The sequence below is a fragment of the Lissotriton vulgaris genome, chromosome 4_1 (genome assembly GCF_964263255.1).
Source record: "Lissotriton vulgaris chromosome 4_1, aLisVul1.2, whole genome shotgun sequence".
In the NCBI taxonomy this organism is placed as follows: Eukaryota; Metazoa; Chordata; class Amphibia; order Caudata; family Salamandridae; genus Lissotriton; species Lissotriton vulgaris.
Window position 1 is genome coordinate 1,516,421,975 of NC_141691.1, and position 20,464 is coordinate 1,516,442,438.

The 20,464-nt window shown below is 43.3% G+C and overlaps 1 protein-coding gene across 1 annotated transcript in view; it reads left to right on the forward strand.

Annotated features, from left to right (window-relative positions):
- The window catches only part of MRPL15 (mitochondrial ribosomal protein L15), a 35,626-nt gene that overhangs the window by 8,580 nt on the left and 6,582 nt on the right, over nt 1–20,464 (forward strand). Inside the window, exons 2-4 of the mRNA XM_086965755.1 lie at nt 9,585–9,742; nt 9,927–10,092; nt 20,208–20,331. Coding sequence (XP_086821881.1) covers nt 9,585–9,742; nt 9,927–10,092; nt 20,208–20,331 — 448 coding nt within the window. The remainder of the gene's footprint in view (nt 1–9,584; nt 9,743–9,926; nt 10,093–20,207; nt 20,332–20,464) is intronic.

A 20,464-nucleotide genomic window follows, 5' to 3' on the forward strand; every position in this document is an offset into this window, starting at 1 on the left:
CTAGTGATCGACTGGTTCGAGACCCCTGTTCCTGTGGATGGCATTGTAAGCCATGTACCAAAGATTGAATTGGAATGTAGCCATTGGAGATCATGCTTTTGGAGAACAGGGGGTTATTTGGTCAAATTTATAAGCAGTGGTGACAAACCTTGCCGCTCAGTGTGCTGCTTTGAGCAGTGCAGTAGACACTGGAGGTAGCTTATGATAGTATTTGAATTCAGTGTGGAGATAGCTAGATGATATACTGCGGTTCCCCAATGGTCTGAGGCATTAGGTGCATATGGAAGGGATGTTCACCAGTATCTCGGTCATGGAAGCTAGTAAGTACTTTAAGCTGAGTGAAGTATCTGGATTGGATGGGATCCAAAGTGTGGTGTATAAGATAAATCCTACTTTACATTGTTTCTTTGCCCATTGTACATTCCTATAGTTATATCAAATGAGAATCCTACAAGTTGGACGGGTTCACTGAAATGCTCTATTTTTAAGAAAGGAAGCCATCCGTATCCAGTGGCTTTTAACATGAATTCCTGTGCTTGATGTATCATCTAAGATTTGATTAAATGCATTGGAAAAGTGGGTGAATACATTTCTACCAGTAGAGCAAGGTCAAAGAACATCACATCGTATTTACATATTGAGCTATATCATGCATAATGCCACAGGGTTAGGCAGTTTTACCTGTCTGTTTTTAAATGCATGAAGATACAATTGTCTGCTTTTTGCTATTTGTTGATGAATGAGATATGAGTAGGGGCAAGAGCTAGCGTTAAGAGATTTTAACATGCAAAATAGTGCTGAGAAGAGAACCTCAAGTTTCAAATTGTCTAGAAGTATGTTCCTGGTAGACAGCATGAGGACGAGGAACCGTTTTAAAACTGTTTAAAATAAGGAAATTCTCAGACATCTAGTTCTGTAGTCTTGCAAAGCCTCTGTGCGTAAAGTGGTCATTTTAGGTACAGAGTGTCATTGACATGTTAGTGCACAGAAACGCCTCGGTCATTGAGGGTTCGTTCACAGATTAAGCAAGGTAGAAGATCAAATCGAACCCTGGAGACACCACATGGAAGTGTCCCTTTATCTTGTTACTAGCAGCCCGTCCCAACCTTGTCCGGGAGCAACAGGCTTCCCCGACCCCCGCCCGCCCCGACATTGTCCAGCAGCCCGGGCCCCCGCCCGGCCCGACCCTCTCCTGCGCCGACCCCCGCCTGCCCTGACCCCCGCCTGCATTTTCTTTTCTCCTGCAGCCCGGGCCCCTGTCCAGCCAGTCCCCCGCCCAGCCCGTCCCCCGCCTGCCCCGACATGGGTCCCCTTACCTCAGCCTCCACTCCTCCCGTCTGTCCGCTGCTCGCACCGCCGCTGGCCTGTCCGCTGCTCCTCACTTCACCGCTCCCCCCCGCGCCATGTCCGCTGCTCCCTTACCTCAGCCGCCGCTCCTCCAGCCTGTCCGCTGCTCGCACCGCCGCTGGCCTGTCCGCTGCTCCTCACGTCACTGTTCCTCCCCCGCGCCATTTCCGCCGCTCCTCGTCGCGCTCCTGGACGCCGCTCCTCCCCGCGCTCCTGACGTAAGCACGCACGTCGCGGCCGGCGCTACTTCGGAGGGACTACTTTTTTTTTTTTTACTGTACATTTTTAAAAAAACGTTTTTTTTCTTTCTTTATATAGCCTATAACCATCTGCACACCTTGACAATTCCAACGGTGTATCGGGTGTGTGGATTGGCGCTGTGGTTCCCGAGTTTACCCGCCTCAAAGTTCTTCCTTTATTATAGTAGTATAGATTTTTGGGTGAAGGAGGATTTTTTTTGGTGAAGAACGAGGCAAAACCACATATGATCTGTCCTCAAAAGCCCACGTGAAGTGCCTTCATTAAATTTATCCTGATGTCATCAGTTCTGAAGGCCCTGGTGAGTTAGGATTTTTTGGTAAACAAATGTGGCCTTTGTCCTCGAGACAAAGCATGTCGTCTAGTACGTACAGGGAATTATGCAGCAAGGAAGGACCACATTATGTGGCAGACTTTACTAAATTACGCAGCAATTAAATGCAAATTATGCGACATAATACAGCACATTTTGTGATAATACAAGTTCATTAGTTTATATATGCTATCACTGTCTAGACAAAGGGGTCACCTTATTAGTACTAGTTCGATGCCCAAATAAAAGATAGTCAACCTTTTGGAAGTGTCAACCCCTGGCAGCAACTCGCATCGCCGGATTTTTAGTAACTTTTGATCGCTTGAGCTAGAAACAGGTTTTTTGAGTGTAAATCTGCAATTATATAGCCTTATGCTGGATCATATGTCAAACACGGCAAATCCATAACTATGCGAAAAATGTCCGCACCCGCAGAATCGCATAATTCCAATGACCCTGAGTAAGTGCAAGGTAGCTGTTTGGATATATGGCACGGTTTTAGTTGAGAAAAACTCCTTGGTGCACACAACACACATCTGAGGCTGCAGCAGTGTTGCTGTACACACATGAACAAACATTTCGGAGTTCTGCAACACGACTTTGTTACCCATTAGTTTTATTTGAGCCAGAGAACTCACCTGACTATTTGAAGGCTTTTCTGCAATCTCTATTGTGCAATCTCTATGCAGGATATGAAGGAGATTACTTATGTGTGCCAAAGTTCCTGTTGGAGCAGTTGGTTTGCAGTCTGCATGGTCTGGGGTTGAAATGTAGGTTCCATCCGCATCAATCATCGGAGACACCCAGTGGTCGAAGTGGGAAAAAAAGTAGAGGAACTGTGGGTGGAGAATCAGGGGGCGTGAATAACCGAAGATTGAATCAGTGGGCGGAGTCAGGGGTGTGGCTAGAAATAGAAAAACATACCAATTTTTTGTACGTTTAGCATTTCACTGACCAGTTACAGCTTATAACGTTATTTAATTAAAACAATGGATAAATATGTTTATTTGAGGTTTAATTCTGGAAAAAGCAAACACTCATAGGGAATACAGGTTTATGTAATGCGTGTGAAATATAAGCAGGAACAACATGTTACCTTTAATGCTTTTACTCTCATTGTTCAGAAATCCATGATTATTTTTCGTCTCAAACATAGAGGACATGAATACAGGGCTCCTCCTGTACACATGTGTTAAGCAGGGCTCAGAAGAGAAAGGGACTCTTCAGGAGAATCTAGACTCACGGAATTATAATATAGCAAAAAGAACACCTGGTGGACAGAATGCAGAACAATGTCATACATTAACCCCAGTACAGAGATCTGGGCCTAAATCCATTGTTTCTTTGCTCACCGTGCCATTCCAGTTTGGAGCCAGCCATATGCAAATCAGTCTTGATCCTGCACCCAATGGGAACAGTCCAGCCAGGCCAGGTCCTCCCTGGACTGGAAACAAGCATCCTTGGACCGGTTTCGGGATTTCAGCCCTCATCAGCCAGGATAGCATGATTCCAGTGGCATGGAGAGCACGGGACTGAGCATACCTGTCCCACTCGGGGTGACAAATGCAAAAAGAACAATTGATGGACAGAAAGGAGAACAATGTCATACATTCACCCCAGTACAGAGATCTAGGCCTAAATCCATTGTTTTTTTGCTCACCATGCCCTTCCAGTTTCGACCCACCTATATGCAAATCAGTCTTGATCCTGCGCCCAATGTGAACAGTCCAGCCCGATCTGCCAGGCCATATGTATTCAAGTGTCCTTTTCATTCGGGAAGTGAACACAAAGCAGTACCCACTGAACTATGCACATAACATATTCCTCTTTGATATGCATGGTACATGTTCTTTGCAGCAGGCATATTACCCCTCTGCGCTACCTTAGATGAGTAAAACAGCCACTAGACAAAACATGCTCCCATCTCTCTCCAGCAGGTACATTGATCACCAACGTTATCTTGCACTTGTATTGGTGACCGAAACCTGCTGAATATACAAAGAACGTTGCAGTGTTTTTAAAACTCCTGCACTTGTACAAAACCGGTCCCCCCCCAACTAAACTGGCCCCCTACTCTTCCAGTCGCCCTGGGAAACGCCTGCTCCTGCCCTTTCACTGCTCCTGTCCAGTCTGTACTCCTGCTAATGCTCGATCAACACTCCTGTTTCGTCAATTCCCCTGTCCCCTCCCTTCTTCTGGCCCGTCACTTCTCCTGGCCCGTCACTTCTCCTGTCCCGTCACTTCTCCTGTCCCGTCACTTCTCCTGGCCCGTCCACTGCTCCTTCCCCGTTCACTGCTCCTTCCCCGTTCACTGCTCCTTCCCCGTTCACTGCTCCTTCCCCGTTCACTGCTCCTTCCCCGTTCACTGCTCCTTCCCCGTTCACTGCTCCTTCCCCGTTCACTGCTCCTTCCCCGTTCACTGCTCCTTCCCCGTTCACTGCTCCTTCCCCGTTCACTGCTCCTGACCCGTTCACTGCTCCTGACCCGTTCACTGCTCCTGCCCCGTTCACTGCTCCTGCCCCGTTCACCGCTCCTGCCCGGTTACCGCTCCTGCTCATGCCTAACCACCACTCCACCGCTCCTGTCTCATTACTTCTACTGCTTCGTCACTTCTCCTGCACCGTCACCTCTCCTGCCCCGTCACCTCTCCTGCTCATCACACCACCTGCCTGTCATGCCACCTGCCTGTCGCTTCTTGTGCCCGGTCACCTCTCCTGCCCCATCACTGCTGCTGCCATGTCGCCTCTCCTGCCCCATCACTGCTGCTGCCATGTCGCCTCTCCTGCCCCATCACTGCTGCTGCCATGTCGCCTCTCCTGCCCCGTCACTGCTGCTGCCATGTCGCCTCTCCTGCCCTGTCACTGCTGCTGCCCCGTCCACTGCTCCTGCCCCGTCCACTGCTCCTGCCCCGTCCACTGCTCCTGCCCCGTCCACTGCTCCTGCCCCGTCCACTGCTCCTGCCCCGTCCACTGCTCCTGCCCCGTTCACTGCTCCTGCCCCGTTCACTGCTCCTGCCCCGTTCACTGCTCCTGCCCAGTCACCTCTCCTGCCCGTTCACGGCTCCTGCCTATCATGTCACCTGCCTGTCGCTTCTTGTGCCCGGTCACCTCTCCTGCCCTGTTGCCTCTCCTGCCCCGTTCACTGCTCCTGCCCCGTTCACTGCTCCTGCCCCGTTCACTGCTCTAGCTCCTGCCCCGTCACCTCTCCTGCCCCGTCACCTCTCCTTTCATGTTGCCTTTCCTGCCCCGTCACTTTTCCTGCCTCGTCACCGCTCCATACCCGTTCCTGCCTGTCACCGCTCCATCCCCGTCACTTTTCCTGCCTGTCACCGCTCCATCCCCGCCACTTTTCCTGCCTGTCACCGCTCCATCCCCGCCACTTTTCCGGCCTGTCACCGCTCCATCCCCGCCACTTTTCCTGCCTGTCACCGCTCCGTCCCCGTCACTTTTCCTGCCTGTCAACACTCCGTCCCCGTCACTTTTCCTGCCTGTCACCGCTCCGTCCCCATCACTTCTCCTGCCTGTCACCGCTCCATCCCCATCACTGTCCTGCCTGTCACCGCTCCATCCCCATCACTTCTCCTGCCTGTCACCGCTCCATCCCCATCACTTCTCCTGCCCTGTTCACTGCTCTTATCCGTTCACTGCCCCTATCTGTTTACTGCTCCTGTCGGTTACCGCTCCTGCCGGTTACCGCTCCTGCCCCGTCACTTCTCCTGCCCCGTCACTTCTCCTGCCCCGTCACTTCTCCTGCCCGTTACTTCTCCTGCCCGGTCACCTCTCCTGCCCTAGTACCTCTCCTTTCCTGTTGTCTCTTTTGTCCAGTCACTGCTCCTGCCCAGTACAACATTAACAAATTGCACAAGGTGTCAAATTCCCCACAGTACTCTGAGGAAAGCTCCTCTGTAATCACCAACGCCGATCTCACTGGCACTTGATATTCTAAGGGCGAAAGGGCAGAGCCAGGAAATCCATTGTTGCTGACTGAACCGGCCACCCCCTGGCTCCATGACCCCAGCGCGACCCGGCGCTACCGGTAGTACCCGGATTGAGGTACAAGCGGACACTTAGGTAAATTATGTGTTCCGCCCTTGGGCCCGAGAACTACAACCATTGAAATTTCCCGGCTAAAGAGGCTTATATTCTAAGGCAATTATTGTTTTGTCCTGATGATGGACCCGATCATTTAGTAGGGGGTCCGAAACGCCGTCGACCTTTTGAGTACCATATACCTGTATAATGAATTACTATATAATACTATGTAATGGTACCTATAAGAATTTCTCTGTATAATTGGAATTCTACAGAGATTGCTGCTCTTGCCTTGCAAGCCCCTTTTGTGTGTTGTCTGTGTCTACGTATTGTCGTGGTGGGGTACAGGCTTGTGCCCCACGCACGTGAACTGTTGAAGGTGTTATTTTGTGTTTCAAACCCTTATTTAAGTATAAACTTTGAAGACCTCTGTCCGGCTGGGCATGTCTTCGGCAGTATAGAACTGACTGAGTCTATATTTATTTCCCACTATCCCTTGTCTTCTTGCTTGGGACCATTGTTGTGTTTGTATGAAGGGCAGAGGGCGGGCGCATTGTCATTCGAAAGGGGATAATCTGCCTAAATCGGAATGACAATGGGCCTGCCCTCAGTCTGTGCGAGCTCAGGGAGGGGCTGCTGCAGCCTCTGGAGTTCAACAGAGAAGTGCGAACAGCCCCTAGAAGCTGAATGAAAAAGTTATTGTTTGCCGTCCCGGGACGATATTTTAAAAGAAAGAAGTAGGGGAATGGACTGAAATCCTTTTTAGAAGTAGGGGCTCTCCGTGCCCCTCCGTCCCCGCCCACTTCTAACACTGGAGACACCAGTGTTACAGATAAACCTCTAATCTCAGAATATTTATTGACCCCGTCCTAAGAGTAAAAAGTAGTTTGTCACGAAAATGTCTTGTTTTATTCATCCCAATTCATGCGCATTCTTTTTAGGTATTCAAGTAATGACGTCAATTTTGTTGACACTTGCAAAATAAAAAAATAAGTTTGCTTTAAATTATTTCTCGTTTTCTGACTTACCTACTTCTTAAATTGTATGTTGTAGAGTGTATTTTAGATGCTGCCACAAGAGGTCAGCGTCTGACTGATTTTCATTGTTAATTTACTTTGCCTCTCACATTGACTTCCTGCAAATGAGTTACTGCTAGGGATATTTCCTAACCTTCAGATCTTCTTTATTTTACTGTTGAAAACTCCTGTTACGTTACAGATCCGAAGTCTTTGTGCCACCCAGATTTTATCCCTCTAAAAGACATTTAAGATGATGCTAGCGAGTTGGTGCATTGCACTTGAAATCCTCGCCGCTTAATAGGGCAGAGTCTTAGAACTCCTTAAGTCCAATTATTTTTTTATGAAGGAAATCCCCCCTACGATTTAGTGTTTTGATTTTGGATGCCGTACTATGCTATGCTGCACTCGTGAATGCTGATGAGAGCAACACATGCGTCAGCATTTGCATTTAAGTGGTCCAAGTTGGCTTTGGTTGTCTTTTCCAATTTAAAATCCATACTGCTCATGGAATAGCTAATGGTCATTTTGTTTTCCTGGCCTCTACCTTGCTAATACAGCGACTTACCTTTAATGCTTTCTTGAACATCGGAGTAAATGTTGAAGTTGCAGTGGCTTTAACATACCACCAGCCATTGTTGTATATGTTTATGATGGCTAGACGAATTAGGGATAGAAGCGTGAACCTCTCTTACAACTATTAATTTCTGAATGTCTACACTGGCAGCAAAAGGTGTTCTGAGAAGTTTATGAATTAATGAAAATGTACGGTATAACCATAATATCTCCTGCTAATTTCCAGAAGTGGGTGGAAAACAATATATTCAAACAGAAACTTTGGCAGAAAAGCGACCTTTAGGAGAGCCAGTTGCCAGTGATTCATTTCACCTTCAGGCGTGCGACAGCCAATGGAACATTAAGACATTTGTCACCTACTAAAACAAACAGATACAAATAAAACGTCCTTATATTTATGTTTAGCCCTCTACTTTCCCCCAACATTTGAAAATCTGGGGATTGTACGAAAAGATGCTTGTGTTCGTCCCGCTCTTCCCCCTTCCTGTGACAGCAACGGTATTTTGACATTGACTGCATGAACCTGAACAGAATGACTCGTACAATAATCAAACAATTCAAAGAAAAAAAATTAAATAAAATAAAAACGTCTTCTCTCTTTGCACTGATGTTGTTTTTCCCCCACAAAATTCATTTTGGCCAACCCTGTGTAAAAGTTCTATTACACGGAGACCGATCTATCACGCCTTATGTGGTTGACACTGCACTGCTGTCATTCATTTAGCAAATATTTTCCAAAAACTGTCATTACAAATTCAACAATGTTCCAGAATGCCCTCCTCCCCAGGAACACCTCATTTGTACCTGGGCCTATTAGACTTTGAAAATGGCTTTGCCCCCATTCATTGAAATGCTAGTACTCCATGTTCCCCAAAGTTTGGTTTGGTTGCACCCCAGTCCAGAGTGTCACAGCTGAGGTGTTGAGCATGACTGAATGGCATGTCTGGCTTTATTTGCATACAATATATACTTGGTCCAGCTGCATAAAAATAAGCAGAAACTGTAGAGTAGTCCTTCACTTTCTGCTTCATTATTGTATCCCAGTTTGTGGGCTTTTCTTTTTTTGTGACACATTTGCAGTCATGAGTAGATAAGCTACATTTATATCTTGATTGTTTGGGCATGAGTTCTCGAAAGGATTTCGGTTGAGTCTCGTGCCTTTTGGTAGAATGCTTGCTTTATGAGAGGATTGCTGCTCCATGGGTTGGGTTGACCCTAGAGAAAGAGGGCAAGTAGAATTTAAACATGGCCAGTACATTGAGGTTCGTCTCTCTTTTTGCGTATCAGCACATTTGGTCTATTGCAATGTGCACTCTTGAGTTTTACCTGTGTCATTGGTTACGGGCGCAGTATGCCCTGTAGAAAGCAGGGCTGTTTTATCTTAATTTATGCTTAACCCTGTTCATTGCTGTCACTTCAAAGCTTTGCCGCACATGGATTGCAGTTATCCTTGTAATTTGTGGCGCCAATGTCTTTCTTGCTGCCAAAGTATACCAATTTAAAAACTGAGAAACAACTGCGAATATTAATGTTAATATTAATTGGTGGATTTGGACTTCTTTTTCCTGTGAGTCTTTGATTGTATATTATACACTAGACTTAATGTTGTAATTTGTGATTTTAAACGTAGGGTATTTGATCTGACATTAAGGCTATCCTATATTTGTTTTAGCCCTGATGAAGTCAATTGGCGTACTTGCCTGACGAAACACATGTTGGCAAGAATTCTTTTGGTTACCCTGTGGTTGAAGAATATCCAAATAAGAACTGTAATTTCAGAAGATACTATGGAAATGGAAAAATAAAGAGAAGAAAAGAAACCTAATACCACTGGAGAGTTTTGATTAATATGAACATTAATATTCGCAATTGATGCTCAGGTTTTAAATTGGTACTTTGTATTTGGGGTGGACTTTGTCTTTTTGTTTTATAACTGCTGGCAGTGGTTGTTTTTTTACCTTGAGCACTTTTTTGAGAGACTGTATTGCTCATGTTTCCCCTACTGTCAACCTTTGTTTGAATCTTCTTTCTTGCTGCCCTCAGGAGCCTAAACGAGGCCGCGGTATACATGGAGGCAGAAAAAGTGGCAGAGGTCACAAGGGCGAAAGACAGCGTGGAAACCGACCACGATTAGGCTTCGAAGGAGGACAGACGCCATTTTACCTGGTGATTCCAAAATATGGCTTTAACGAGGGTCACGCGTAAGTGTTCATTACACCTTCCTCCTCAGTTCATGTGAATGCTCCATGACGTTTGAGCTCCCAGCGAGCTTGTTCTGAGTCTTGTAGATAATTGTAACTGTTTTTTCGGCAGATTACCACACGTTATGCAGACTGTAATAGCAATACACGTTCACCTCTCGCCTGTTACTTTATCTCTTCCCAGATTTAGGAGACAGTACAAGCCTCTGAGTCTCAACAGGCTTCAGTATCTAATTGACTTGGGACGAGTGGACCCTACCCAACCCATTGACTTGACGCAGCTGGTCAACGCGCGAGGAATCAGTGTGCAGCCGCTAAAGCGAGATTATGGCGCTCAGCTGGTTGAAGAGGTATTATTCCACCATTTTCAATTTGCAAAATATGAAAAAAAGTTACCTTAAAAAGTTTACTGTTTCTTTCCTGACATTCTACTTTGGGACACCTGTTTCAAATGTTGGCAAATTAATTTAAATAGTTAACTGTATATAATCTGTTCTGATGGAAATGTGGATATAGTCACGCTTTGCCTGTATTACAGAACATTTGCATTGTTGGAAAAACACAGGTTAAATCCATTTGAACCTTTTGCTGCTTGTGCAATAGGAAAGCAAGCAAACCATATTTGCACGAGTACAAACCTGGTGCAAACTGATTTTCACTTCTTTCATTATCTTTTTATGTTCTAAGAAACAAAGCGCATTTTCCCCACTTTTCCAAGGTGAAAGATGGGACTGTGAGGCAGATAGATTTGTTCCACAGCAAATAGCAAATACATTAAAAAGCAGTGTGCTATACTTTTTTTTTAAAGAAACGGTTATTCATTGACTATACTCTGTGTACAAGTCATTAACACATGTAGAACATTTATATTCAAATATGAGTGGCCTATTTGTTAATGGGTATAGTCGTCATATTCTATTTCGTCTTTTTTGCCCCAGTGACAAAACCTGTATGTAATATGGGCTTGGTAGAATTTGTTTGTACTATTCCTTGTTGCAGAAGCAGCAGAATTACTTTGTACAGTTATTTATGTCACTGCAGAGTTTATGTAAAACCATCACTGGTTAAATCTTCCATCTAATGGGTCTGTGCTCAATGGAATGAGAGCTGTTTTACTGTATCCAGTGGACCAAGCAGAACTAGTGAAACTACCCTTATTATAATTACAGTGCGCTGTGCTTTTCATTGGGACATACATTTCCACATTTAATAGATGTGATGTTGACAAATCTCTGCCTGACGTAGGACTGAGGCTCTTATAGGTACTGGCCCCAACATTACAGAAAGAAAAGGGCGAGTGAGACCTTCAAACATGTAATATAAAGACTCTTGTTTACCTGGCGTGCGGCCACGCCAAAATTATCATTAAATGACCCCAGTGCCTAGGTATTGCAAGCTGCAGAAATATTGAGCTCCGATGGGTAAATTACCAAGTAAAGTCGGATGTTAACCGACTCAAAGCATCAGGCCCCCAAATAACCACCACGACAAACCTCTGTAAATACACCTTCCTTTCCCCAACCTTACTTAACAAACCCAGTCCAGTAGCTCAAATCCGCTTGACTTTGCCTTTCCAGATCAGCCATGATTTCCATCCCCTGCAAACTACATATTTCAATTTAATGAGTTACCGTTATGTTTTATTATTTAAAGCAACAAACTGGGTAACGCCAATCTATCCCATGTGTTTGTCAGTGTTATTACTTATTTTAGGATTATTTTCGGTAGATTAATTTCATAGTAATTCATTCCGAATCCTGATTGTTTCAAAATGTTATGAAAAGTAGACCGGGTGACAAATTTCCTATTCTGCGGATGTTAATTTAGTTTTCGTCCGTAGATGGCAGTGTTGTGCCATCTACAATTATTGTTCTATTAATATTTTCGAATGTCGAATTTATTTAACTGGGGAGACTCCTGCAAGCCACCACCTTTTTAGTTCGAGTGCTCTGCAGGCATGATGTATTCAGTGCATGACCTTCAAGCTGGCCCATCGCTTGTCACCATATCATTGTTTTTTCCTGGTGTATTTCTACATTCCTTACTTTTGAATGGTAAATCATGCCCATTTGTCCTTCCTTTTGGTCTGTCGTTCCCTCCCATAGCATCTGGCCCTGTTACAGGGTTCATTTCTCTTCAGTCAGTCCATTTCAGTTCGTTAGGCGCACTTTTTTTCCGATTGCTTGCCTTGTGTTCTGCAAATATTGCAAACGCGAGCAGCTGACCAGTGTTACTGCTTTCTCCTTCCACCCACCGTTTCTCTGTGTGTTCTCCCCTTCGCACTGTAGCTTTCACATATGAGTAGGGTTCCTGGTTCTGTAGTCTTTATTTTGATAACATTTTCATCTGTATTTATCCTTAGTTATATTTTGGCCATTTTATTGGTATTTATCCATATTTATTTGTGTTTACACAAGAAATGGAATTATAAAATGGTAAATTTCCACATTTATCTTAGACGTGCACTCATACATGGATGCCTGTTGCATTTTAGCAAATTAAGTAGCCACTTAACACTATACAACAAAAAAGTACACCTACAGGTACATATTAGTGTTAAACTACAGATATATGTTAACATATGCCTGTATTTAAGGAAATCTGATCCGATTTTGTAACTCGCCATGCTAAATATCTGCTCAGCTTTTGCCTGGAATTCATGAAAGACAGCATGGAGAGTCTTTCCTAAAAAAGCATAATTTTCAGTATGTTTCCACTTTTAAAAATAAATACAGACAGCAAATACATTGCTTCATGTCTGTATTTATTTGTAAACATCTGTAAAAATGGGAAACTTATGATCTACGGAGTCTGGGTTACTGAAGATCAAGTTAAGCATTCACAAAGTTAAAATGTAAGAAATTTGACTACTCTCTAGCTCCCTTTCTCCCAAATTTGTGTTTCTAGCATTAATTTGGTTTCATTCGCTCAGAGCTCTGTTGCTCCATTCCTTTAAACAGGGCTTTAATTTTTTACCTTTATCTGGTCACAAATGTAGTAGCTACCTCTCTGTTCCCAGTGGTAATTTACCTTTCTTAGTCCTCTAAGCGTGCTGCTAACTGCTTCTCTGTTCCAAGTGGTAAGTCCTCATTCCTCTAGCCAGTACTGCTAGCTGCTTCTCTTCTTCCAGTGGTAATTCCTCATTTAGTACTCTAGACAGTGCGGCTAGCTGCTTCTCTGTTCACAGTGATAATTCCTCATTCTTAGTCCTCTAGGCAGTGCTGTAGCTGTGTCTCCGGTCACAGTGGTAATTCCTCATTTTACTTCCTCTAGGCAGTGCTGCAGCTGCGTTTCTGTTACCAGTGGTAGTTCCACATTCTTAGTCCTCTAGGCAGTGCTGCTAGCTGCTACTCTGATCCGGTCAGTAATTCCTCTTTCTAAGTCCTCTAGACAGTGTTGATGGCTGCTTCTCTGGTCTCATCTGTAATTCCTCTTTCTACGTCCTCTAAACAGTGCTGCATCTGCTTCTTTGTTCCTGTCAGTAATTCCTCCTTTCTAAGTCCTCTAGAGAGTGTTACAGCTGTCTCTGTTTCTAGTGGTAATTTCTCATTCTGAGTCCTATAGGCAGTGTTGTAGCTACGTCTCTGTTCCTAGTGGTAACTCCTCATTCGTAATCCACTAGGCAGTGCTGCTAGCTGCTTCTCTGGTCCAATTGGTAATTCCTCATTCTAAGTCCTCTAAGCCGTGCTGCTAGATGTCTGGTCTCATCAGTAATTCCTTATTCTAAGTCTTCTACACAGTACTGAAGCTGATTTGTTGGTCCTTTCAGGGTTTCCTCCATTCTAAGTCCTGTAGACAGTGCTGCAGCTGTCTCTTTTACCAACAGTAATTCCTCATGTTTAGTTCCTGTAGGCAGTGCTGGAGCTACGTCTCGGTTCCCAGTGGTAATCCCTCCTTGTAAGGCCTCTAGGCAGTTCTGAAGCTGTGCCTCTGTTCAAACATCCACTACACTCCAAACCAAAACACATAGATAAAAGACATTGGACCAGATGTACGACCATTCCATTTTACGAGACGCAAATTGCGATATTTTTTTGCAACAAACAATTTGTGACTCTCATAATGGAATGTACAACAGTGCCTGAGACACTGTTTGCGATTCCCAAATGGGTCACAAGGGACATGCCACCATGTCTTTGACTGATTTTTTTAATAAAGCAGTTTAAAAAAAATGCATTTCAGTTAGAAAAATGAAACTTTTCAGTTTCATGTTTTAGGAGCAGACAGGGGTCAACTATCAAGAGCCCCCACTCAGCATGGTGTTTACAATTTTTTGACCGTTACAACTCCTTTTTAATTCATTCAACCTGTAGCTCCTTTAAGGAGGTCAGAACAGGGTTTAACGCACCTGATCTGCTTCAAGGGTAGCTGAAATACAAAGGGCGAGTAGATATGAAAGAGAAGCGTGTTGTTTGCTAGGATCTGTCCTGGCTTAATTTCTTTGTTGTCCTTCATCTCCTGTCCACCTCATGACAATCACCAACTACGGGATCAGTGCTTATACTGCTCCTGTGTTAGGGTACCTATTTTCTTGAAAGCACGTTTGGTTCTTTGGTTCCTTGTAACTACATACCATTCCTTCATAAGAGATTGAGTAGTAGGGATAGAAACTGACTGTAGGGCTATAGTCCTGAAGAAAGCCCCTGACCTTCTAAGACATACATTGTAGCCACCTTATGTTGACTATCTTGATTCATAATAAGGGTCATAATAAACTCTAGAATTTTTAATCCTATAGGTAGTGGGGATAGGAATTAAAATGATAGTCCACTGTAATGCATTAAATCTAACTATTTCCAATATTAGCTTATGTAGGCAGTGGCTAAGAGCCTGAATAAGGTCCATCTTGGACATGTGTCCATGACGAAGAGCGCCCTGATAACGAAGCAAGCTACTGTGGTGTGATTGACTCCATTATATCATTTTACAATAGTATGCCTGTGGAACCCTACGCCGTACGTTGACCACCCACCCTAATGGGAGATTTAAAGTCTCAACAATGGGGAACAGGGGTTAAAGATTCTTTTGTGGGAAATCGGATTCAGATTCTAAGAGGCCATGATATAACTCATTTGAAAACCTGTTTTCCTCTTGCTTCCCCTTTATGTGGAATTGAGTGTTTCTACGATGCCATTTATAAATACCGTATTTTCCGGCGTATAAGACGACTTTTGAACCCCTGAAAATGTTTTGGAAAGTCGGGGGTCGTCTTATACGCCGGATGCAAAATTAGACCGTCTGTTTTCATGGTTTTTTTTTTACTGCGCGGACTACTCCTGAAGGTTCCCGCGCTTCCGGCCCAGCCGGAGGTGGGGGAGGGTGGCTCTAATCCGCCCGCCAGCCACAGAGTCGAAGAGTCGAAGAGCATTGCATCCTGGGGGCTCCCGCGCACAATTGGCTTTCAAGCCGCAACTTCGCCCCTACTGCCTGGTGGGTACCCCCGAGGCCTCCCGCAGAAATTGGCAGCCATAATGCCGGAGGATTCCCGCCGGAGCATTGCATCGGTGGACAACGCTGAGGATCCGCGATAGCATCCACGGAGTCGGAGGACGCCGCCGGGCACTGGAGCTGCTTCACTGCGGTAAGCTGAGCGTACTCGGAGGACTAGTGGGTGGAGAGATTAGGCTTGCAATATTTCCAGCATACAAGCAAGGTGGAAGAAACATTTCCCGCCTAAGTACGGTATACAGTGCTTACAACCCTACCGTATATTTCTAAAAACCAAACGTTAAGTTACATGGTTCAAAAGTGACAATAGCGAGCAACCAAAATACATGAGGTAGCAATCGGTACATTACAAGAGAAAAAAGTGATAAGTGTGCAGGTTATAACAAAATACATGAGGTAGCAATCGGTACATTACAAGAGAAAAAAGTGATAAGTGTGCAGGTTATAACAAAATACATGAGGTAGCAATCGGTACATTACAAGAGAAAAAAGTGATAAGTGTGCAGGTTATAAAAGCGTACAAGGTACGAGTAGAGCGTTGGACTGTGCTGGAAGTGGGGGTAGTCTTATACGGCGAGTATAGCACAAAACCTAAATTTTATCAAGCAAAGTGGGGGGTCGTCTTATACGCCGGGTCGTCTTATACGCCGGAAAATACGGGTAGCTCCAGTTCCCTTTCTCCCGGTAACAGATGTGGAGGAAGGAGGACACCAGGCAGCTGACTACATCCCTGGTGTCCCACTCGTATGAAGATTGAAGAAATCCTGCAGGAGTATGGCATCCCTCGAATGGCAAAGTTTCCTAAAAAAGAAAGTGTAAGAAGGACTGTAGGGACATATCCTAACCGTAGTTTTAAAAAAAATAACAAAGCAGTCTGAGTGCTCGGCAGGGCTCTCCTCCTTAGTGCAAAACCAAAATACAGTTTTGTTTTTTTAAAAGCGCCAAACAGTTTCCTTTGTTAATTCTTTTTTTAGCTCTATCATGGTTCACAAACACTGGGTATCATATGCAAAAGACAAAACAATCAAACAGTGGCTGCTTTGGAATGGATTGCGGCTCGCGACCTGTAACACTTCACTCCCAGACCAGTCATTGTAATCACTGCAGTGTGATGGCGGTGGTTTGCAAACTTGCGAAAATGAATTTCTGTTGTTTTTAAAGAAAAAGTTTTCCATAAAACACACTTTACGTCGTGATGGCATATGTGTAATCTGCAGTCTCAACCTGCTTTTAGGAGCGGAGGCATGATCCCAGCACTTAGCACACCGCTGAGCTCCTGACAGCCAGTGAGCAGCGAGAAAGGCGTTTTCCAGTGTTTCTTGACCTCCACATTTCGGTTACATCTCGGACTCTATTTAAAATGTATGCTTAGCTGTGCTGTGTGAAATTAAAAATAATAATAATTGTTCCTTTTTCTGTGCCCACTGAATATCTAATTTCTCAGCTACATAAGACGTATTTGTATAAAAATGTGATGTGCTGATTTGGACAGCTCTTTATGCGTATAGTCGTTGCTACTTTGTTTTGTGTAGCTGCACTTCTCAAACAAAACATTATACTCCCATGTGAAGTGCCCAACCAGCATGCCATGAATTATTCCTTCTAACTGCATTATTGGCTACATGCCCTAGAATTAGAACACCTGCATGAATACAGCACCATTATGACCATTGGCAAAGGCCATTTATTTATATTAACCTATAATACATGCCAGAATAGAGGAGTGTTATCTTCCAAATCCTTTACTATAAAATGGTAATTGCTTTTGACTGCAGAACGATAGACCGATTACTGACGTTTTTAACAAGCCTTAGCAAAGCCAATAGGTCTCAGCATTGCAGAAGCTATTGGTTTTGCCAATGTCTTTTAGCCATGTTGTAAAGCAACCTGGCTGCTGTTCAACATGGCTGAAAGTCAGGGGGGGGAAAGCGCTATGACACTGCTATACAACACGGCTAAAAGAAATTGACAAAGCAAATAGCTCTCAACTTGCAGAGACTTATTGGCTTTGCCAGTGCTTGTTTTTTATTGAGTGAGGGCGAGGCTGGAGAAAAATCAAAGGGAGGGTGTGTGGGTGGAGTCAATCTGCACAGGTCAACTGTCTAGTGAGGGCGAAGGTAGTGTTGTTCCATTCAGTAAAACAATGCAAGATATTAAAGGCCATACACAGAGAAAAAAAGTTTTGCCCTCTCATGCCTTACTAACAATTAGCAAAAGTAGACTTTGTAGAATGTTTATTTGATGAAGTCAGCATGAGGGTTTTGAGACATCGTTCACTGGATGGGTACTTCCAAAGGCAGTCGTATTTTAAAAATGTTCACAAAGGTTGCAGCAAAGAAACTTGGAAAATACAAAAAGAGGTGGCTTTCTCATAGATATCCGGGTTATAATATGGTTATGGTGCGACAATTGAATACAATTTTAATACTAATTTATGGTAAAGTGTTGTGGGGCCTCTCGCAGGTCAGTTAACCCAACCAGCTAAATTATACAGCAAGTACTTATTCATCCTACATGTTATATCTACAGTATTTGAGCAGACCCATGGTTCTCGTGAAAGAGTGCTTAATTTAGAGTAGACTTTGACTTTTAAAAAGCTAATGCTTGGCACGCCAGGCCTGAAATGGTTAGTGTTGCAAATTTGTAGACAACATAGGTCTGAACTATTATGATAATTAACGACAAAGGCAGTACACCATACATATTCACTGGGAAATGGATATTTTGAAATCAGTAGGCATTTAAGGGTGGGTCGTTATTACAGTATAGTATTGTCTGTACACAGGTACGGTAGTAAACCAGGATTATGTTGTTGGTTAACCCCTTTGAAAAATCCTGAGGGTAGAAGCTTTGCATAATGTTAATCGTTGCTACCATTTTAGGAGGAAATATTGTTTTTCCAGTTTTAACTTTGCACATATAGTAATTTTTGTCTTTTGCATTTGTAAGAAATCTTATGCTCAATACAGTAGGTATAAGTTGGTTATTTTAACAAGTCAATGAGAAATGCTAGATGTCTGATGGGTTCACTGGGAAAAGTTATGCTCGATTACATACGTCTGGTCTGTTTATTATGACATAGAATAGACCTGACTTTGCTATGGTTATTAGCCAGTGATAAAGTATACATGCCTGATTGGTTTGCTGTATTCATTAATAAATGTTATTTCAAAAGTAGTAGGCCTGACTTATTTATCACAGAAAGCATATGTTAAAACAATAAGCATTTTAGGGTGGATGTTTAGTATGCGGTGATAAATCCCATATATAAATATTTCGTTACATGTAATCTCACAGATTACCTTGGAGGTAAGACTTTTGGTGTTGGTTAGCCTCCTCTGATAAAACCTCATAGTAGAAGATGTGTAATGTGTGAACCGTGATCTGTGCCATTCAGGAAGTTTGGCTATTGTTTTGCCAACTGATATATAGCAAAGCTTATGATTAATACATTAGGTCAGTACTGGTTATGGTAAAATACCAATGATAAAGGCTACAGGCCTGATTGGTTAATTGCAAAACGTTTTCTCACATACTTTGATCAGCAGTAGGTTAGCCCTCAACAGCCATTTGACTCTGTTTGCCATTTGAAAACCAACATTTTGCCTGATCCCATATGCACAGTATGCTGAAATTGAGTGTGCTGGTGTGCCAGTCACTAGTTTTGTATTTTTTCATTTGATAGGTTTGCCATTTTATTATTTTCTCTTTTGTTTGCTTTCTTTTAAATTGTTGCACGCAGAGTTCCCTGGCCAATTCTGATGGGCTCTTATTTACTGCTCATTTCCGCTGCAGTGCACTGCACCCCACAGGGCCATTGATTCTAAACTAGGCAGCCATCTTAAAGGATATTGTCCATAGTGTAGAATTGTTCACTGTTTCAATGTAACTGCCACACCTCGAAGCAACAGGTCAGCCATCTTGGATTGGTACAGTAAGGTCACTATATAATATCATTCACTCTTATACTTTTGCGTATTCTTAATTGCAGACACTTGATCGATGTGTCTATGCAGGAACATTTCACTTTATCCTGCTTGTTGAGTTTGTGTGGGTTTTATTGTGGCTAATGAGTGGATGAATGTAAGAATGAATCTGAGTTGATGATTGGATACTTAATGCAGGGATGAGTAACAGAGTGCTTATATGTGAGTTATTGAGTACCTAAGCTCACTTGTAACTGAAGAGGCACTTTCGAATATAAGCCAGACCTATTGGAATTGCCAGTGTTTTCTTAGGTTTTTGCGTCACAACAGTTGAGCTTATTTTAGGGTTTTATTTTCCGACTACTTCTATAAAAACCTTAGCTAAGATTTTGTCACGGAGTATAGAGATTTATTCCACACATACTAAATTAAATGTTACCCAATAGCATGTCATTTGGAGCAAGTGTACCAATAAACACATTAGCGTATTAGTTACAGCAGCACAAAGATCAGGCTTCATGTTATCAGCACCATACAGCTTAACTGATTTGATAAACCTTCTTGTGGATACCAAAGCACCAGCTTTATCTGTGTTAGGATTTAGCTCGTCAATGTTTGATTCCTATAGGGTTGATTTAAATGTCTTCACTTCTGACTATTCTTAGACGTAGTCAGTTAGGCAGCTTTAATCCGCCCACTTGGTGGCAGCGTTTACGTATAAAACCTATTGTTTAGTGATTTACAACTTTAATAAATACAGCCTTTAATGAACTCTGTCTCTTCGATCTCCTGCAAGTGCTGGGAACATAACAATGCAGTATCTTTTAAAGGTGACACCAGACCTCGACTTTGTTGACGTGAATTATATAGATAACTTGGCTTAACATATGTTTGGCATTCAGTTGTGTTAATTCACAACTTGATTTCAAAAGAGTAATGTCGCGTTCAGACATTTAATTCTGTTGCATTGCATGTTGTTTGTGATTTATATTACGGGATCTGATTTTAAAAAAACGCTCTTTGCTAGGTAAATACAGTTCTAAACTTTTTTTAAATTTCATTACTAACCTCCAGACTTCTAATACTTTCAGGGAGCTGACATTTTTGCTGCAAAAGTTAACATTGAAGTGCAGTGGGCATCAGAGCTGGCCATTGCTGCGATAGAGAAAAATGGGGGTGTGATTACAACTTCATTCTATGATCCAAGATGCTTGGGTGAGTATATAATGCAAGATTTCATTGCAGGGTGCTTTGTGTGGAATGATAGTTTCAATATTTGACAGTATTCAGCAACGATAAAACGGCACTCCAGACATCGAAAACTGCCAGAATACTGATAGTTTAGTTG